The sequence below is a fragment of the Lolium perenne genome, chromosome 7, assembly GCF_019359855.2.
Source record: "Lolium perenne isolate Kyuss_39 chromosome 7, Kyuss_2.0, whole genome shotgun sequence".
NCBI classification, from domain to species: domain Eukaryota; kingdom Viridiplantae; phylum Streptophyta; class Magnoliopsida; order Poales; family Poaceae; genus Lolium; species Lolium perenne.
Window position 1 is genome coordinate 107,357,402 of NC_067250.2, and position 4,378 is coordinate 107,361,779.

Genomic DNA, 4,378 nt, shown 5'->3' on the forward strand with positions numbered 1-4,378 from the left:
TCAAAAAATTCTGAAAACTTGTATTCGAACATAGAATGTCTAGATATAAATGAAATTTATTTTTTACATTTTAAAATGTATTTTCAGAGTTTATATACACCCGTGAGCCGAATTTCCCCCAAACCATTGTTTTTTCTGATTTCCTGTACTGGCCAGGAAATAAAGTTCCGTCCAAGTTTGGAATACGTGTCCCGTACCAGTATGCATCAGTGGAAGGACCCTTAACTACGTTTCCGGTCTAGCAAAGCGGACTTCAATCTTGTTAAGGACTGTGGAAGGCGACTTACCCGCCGTGACTTCATTCAGCGATCTCCGTTCGCATCTCCGACCGTCTCGCCGGCGGGAGCAAGAATGCAGGGCGGATCCACCGGCATCGTCTATGGCGGCCTCAAGTACCAGGCAAGCACCACCACCTTCTCGAAGCTTCCAGATTACTCCCCATAGCGCGCGTCCTTCTCCCGAGTCACCTCATCTTCTTCCTCTTTTCCCCTCCCCCAGGCGCGTTGCATCGCCGACGTGCGCGCGGACGCCGGGTCAACCACCTTCCTCGCCGGAACCCTCAGCCTCAAGGAGGAGAACGAGGTGCGTTTGGGTTTCCGCCCACTGCCGGGCAATTCGCGCTGTGGTTTTTTACTCTTATGGTTGTCTAGAGAATGGTGTGTGATTGGATCTCCAATTCTTCGTGTCCAAGTAGGTGCACCTGATCCGGCTGCTGCCGGGGGAGAACGAGCTCGTGTGCGACGGGCTGTTCTACCACCCCAACGAGATCTGGGACCTCAAGTCCTGCCCCTTCGACCACAGGCTCTTCTCCACGGTCTACACCTCTGGTAGAAAAAGCTCCACCCTTTCCCAAATTCCCCTGCTTATTTTTTTGATGCATTGAGCATTTCGATACACGATTCTGAAGCGTCTCCATGTGTTACAATGTGAATGGAAGGTGAGGGTTATGGCGCGTCCGTTTGGAAGATCCCGGAGCTGTACGGGCAGTCGAACTCGCCTCAGCTTGAGGAGCTCTTTAAGCTTGATGAGCACACGGCCAAGATAAGATGGTGCGCTCTTGTTTGCCTTGAAGTCTTGTGCTTGCTCTGGAGCTATTAAATCTTATGTCTGTACGGGATGTATTTGTGCTTGTTGAATTTTAGACTAGATGTAACCAGAGCTCTGTTGGTAGAATAGAATGTATTTGCTGTTTAATGTCGATGTGCCAAGTGGTGCTTTGTTTACAAACTATCAATTGGGGATGCTCATTTGGTGAGTGACAAAAAATGACAAACCGTAAAGCTCTGTGACTATGGCCATGGTAATGGTAATATAGCATGCATTCATATGAGAGGGTTTTACTGAGGCTGGTACACTGAATATATCGACTTTGGCAGAACACGTACCTCAGTTGTTTCAGAGCACATAATAGATTTTTTTTACCATGCAATTATTCTGAGCTACGTTTAATTGTTTTAATCTCTGCCATGTTCTTATAAGTTTTCTCATGTTATGTATATAATATGTGTTAGCTTTGTATATATGGATATATCTTGGACGGCCTGTAGTAGACTAGATCTTGTCATGCATATAATCTTCATTAGCTAGTTTATTTTTGCAGTGTTCTGTGGTGGCCACTGGGGAAGCATGATAAGATAATTAGCATCGATGAGAGAAATATTTTTCTCTGGAACATAGACCCATCTAATAAATCAGCCAAGGTGTGTCCATCTGTTCTTTTCATCCTTTATGAGCATTAGCTTAATATAATTTTTTATAACTGAAAAAACAATATTGCTACCAGCATCCGTTTAAGTACATCATGGTCCTAATTTGAGTTCTGAAGTTACAGGTGGTATCACAGGGATCTGCTGACATTCTTCCCAATTTACGTGGTGGAGCTTGGGACCCACACAATCACAACTCAATTGCTGCTATAACTGATTCGTCACTTCACTTCTGGGATCTCCGTTCCATGAAGTCAGTACTTTGACAAATTTAACCACATTCGACTATCTGAGCTTATACTTGTATGTAGGTTTTGAAATGTTGTGCTTACATCTTTATGTGTGAACTCATCATTCTCAGGAGATCAAATGCAATTGAACATGCACATATTCGAGATGTGGATTATAATCCCAAGAAGCAAAACATAATTGTAAGTTTGGTACACTTCTTCAGAAAAAATATAGGTCGATTTCTTCTATCAGAAGAACAGGTTTATCAGCCGCCTTTGTGTAGTGATCTTGAGAAGGCGTATTATATTTCTCTTTTATTTTTCTTATTACCTTTTAACTTTGTGGAGTTTCATTTTTTCTTACACTAGTAGTAAGTAGCATAGTTAACATTTAATCTGGATTTTCCACTACGTATTACTTATTGTTCTACTAAATGCATTGTGTTGATTGTGCTTGGCATCAAATTTGGAATTTGTATCTCTTAGAATAATTTAGTCTAGTTAAACCTCAAATATTATTTTTGTAAAATCTTGATGATTCGGGCACTAGTATCCATGTCAGAGTAACAGTGATAGCCTGAGAGTTGTTGCTAATTTAGTTTATTCACCTTTCATGTATTAATGCTTCCCGTGGTCAATTACGTGTTGCAGGCAACAGCAGAAGACGAATTCGGAATTCGCTTGTGGGATCTCAGAATGCTTAAACATCCTTTGAAGGATCTCCCTGGACATTCACATTGGTACGTCGATGTATCTTGTAGTAAACTCAAACGAAAATCCTGTCATCGCCATGGTATCACCCATTTAGTTGATAAAGTACTGTAAATCTACATCGTTTGTTTCTACGCAAATGTGATGCGAATGTGTGCTGCTTGATGCTTGACATCCTTCAAATGAGTGTAGTTCATCCCATCTCAACATTGTTCTAACTTTTTTGTTTGATCTAGCGGTTTAGCGCTTACCACCTATACGGGATGATGCTGTCGAGTCACCAACTAAAATGTTGTGGTTACTATTTTGCTTTTGTTATTCTTCAGTCCGGCAATATCAAGCTAATTGACCTTGACGTAATGATTTCTACAGGACATGGGCTGCTCGGCACAATCCTGAGTATGATGAGCTGATTCTGGTCTCTCTCTCTCTCTCTCTCTCTCTCTCTCTCTCTCTCTCTCTCTCTCTCATGTGCACTTGTAAGTGTTTCTGTAGTAATATATTTATTTTACTTGTACTGATTATTGACATTTCCGTAGAGTGCTGGAACGGATTCAGCTGTCAATTTATGGTTGGCTAAAGTTGGAACGGATGAATCTGGAGTGGAAAGGTTTCTATTACTTACAATTTTTCTCGTTTGATTACTTTGTTTGAACTTATAGTTTTGATGCCCCCTAATCTTGTTTTTGCAGCCCATCTGGTTCGCCCAATAGTCAAGAAGAACCATTACTGAACTCGTATACTGACTATGAAGATAGCATATACGGTACTGTTGAATCTCCCTACTTGTATGTAAATTATAATTTTGGCAAAGAATCTTAGAGCTAATTTGAACTGTAGGAATTGCATGGAGCTCTCATGACCCATCCTTGTTTGCTTCTTTGTCTTATGATGGAAGGGTGAGTACCTGCAGCCTTTATTGTTTATTGTAAATGTTGATTTGTGCTTTCTAATGTTACATTTGGTCTGAATGTTGATAAATCCTCTGATCGTCAGGTTGTTTTAGAATCTATCAAGCCCTACTTGCAGAGAAAATGAAGCTTGTTGGTCAATTTTCTCCACTTTATGTGTATGTGTGTGAAATTCTTCTCTTTGCTCTCAGTATAATTGTTCTTAAGATTACCAATGTTATTTTCCTGTTCTAATAAATTGCTCCTTTCTTTCTGAAGCAGACTTGTGTTGTGCATATAATTGGTGTTGTAGAGCTCCGCCCTTGCCATTCTGTGTTTGGCTATGAGGGGCTATGATCCGGTTGTGGTAACCGTGGTACAGTAGCAAGCCAATAATATTTCAGTAATCATGGCGGCTGAACTCCAGGATGATTCAGGTCAGCTGCGGCTGAGAAAGAAATTGTAATCTAGCCAACGATTGAAAATAATATAACGCAGCTGAGGTTTCAACTGCTTTCTTGTATCTTCCAATTTGGTAGTAACTGGTTCTTCAATTTTGGTTCATGGGGAAACTGTGAATGTCTGATCGGTAGTGTTAATTGCTGCTTCTTGACTTCTTATAATTCTGTGATGTAGTGTAACTGAAGTACTGAACTGAAGTTTGTAGTATTGTTGGGATTTACATACAATATCAAATCGTAGAATTCTTTTGTTTCTGGTTAATTATTAATAATCTGATAGGTTGCTTTCTATAACAACAAAATGCAATGTGCCATTTGTATATTTTACGAAATGTCCTGTTGGATGTTGAATATATTGGGTTTTGAGATTTTTATTTTTG

At 40.4% G+C, this 4,378-nt stretch overlaps 1 protein-coding gene across 2 annotated transcripts; it reads left to right on the plus strand.

Annotated features, from left to right (window-relative positions):
- Positions 1 to 243: 243 nt before the first annotated feature.
- On the plus strand, positions 244 to 4,101 carry LOC127316368 (WD repeat-containing protein DWA2). 2 transcript variants are annotated; one of them, XM_051346763.2, is made up of 14 exons: positions 244 to 399; positions 499 to 582; positions 695 to 827; positions 938 to 1,049; positions 1,601 to 1,700; positions 1,832 to 1,959; positions 2,068 to 2,137; positions 2,588 to 2,676; positions 3,020 to 3,065; positions 3,187 to 3,257; positions 3,340 to 3,413; positions 3,488 to 3,546; positions 3,644 to 3,716; positions 3,820 to 4,101. In XM_051346763.2, the coding sequence occupies exons 1-13, from the start codon at positions 352 to 354 to the stop codon at positions 3,683 to 3,685; spliced, it is 1,056 nt and encodes a 351-aa protein (XP_051202723.1). In that variant the 5' UTR covers positions 244 to 351; the 3' UTR covers positions 3,686 to 3,716; positions 3,820 to 4,101. The 2 variants fall into 2 exon arrangements, with proteins under 2 accessions (XP_051202723.1, XP_051202724.1); XM_051346764.2 differs by having other exon boundaries at positions 3,817 to 3,954.
- Positions 4,102 to 4,378: the final 277 nt, after the last annotated feature.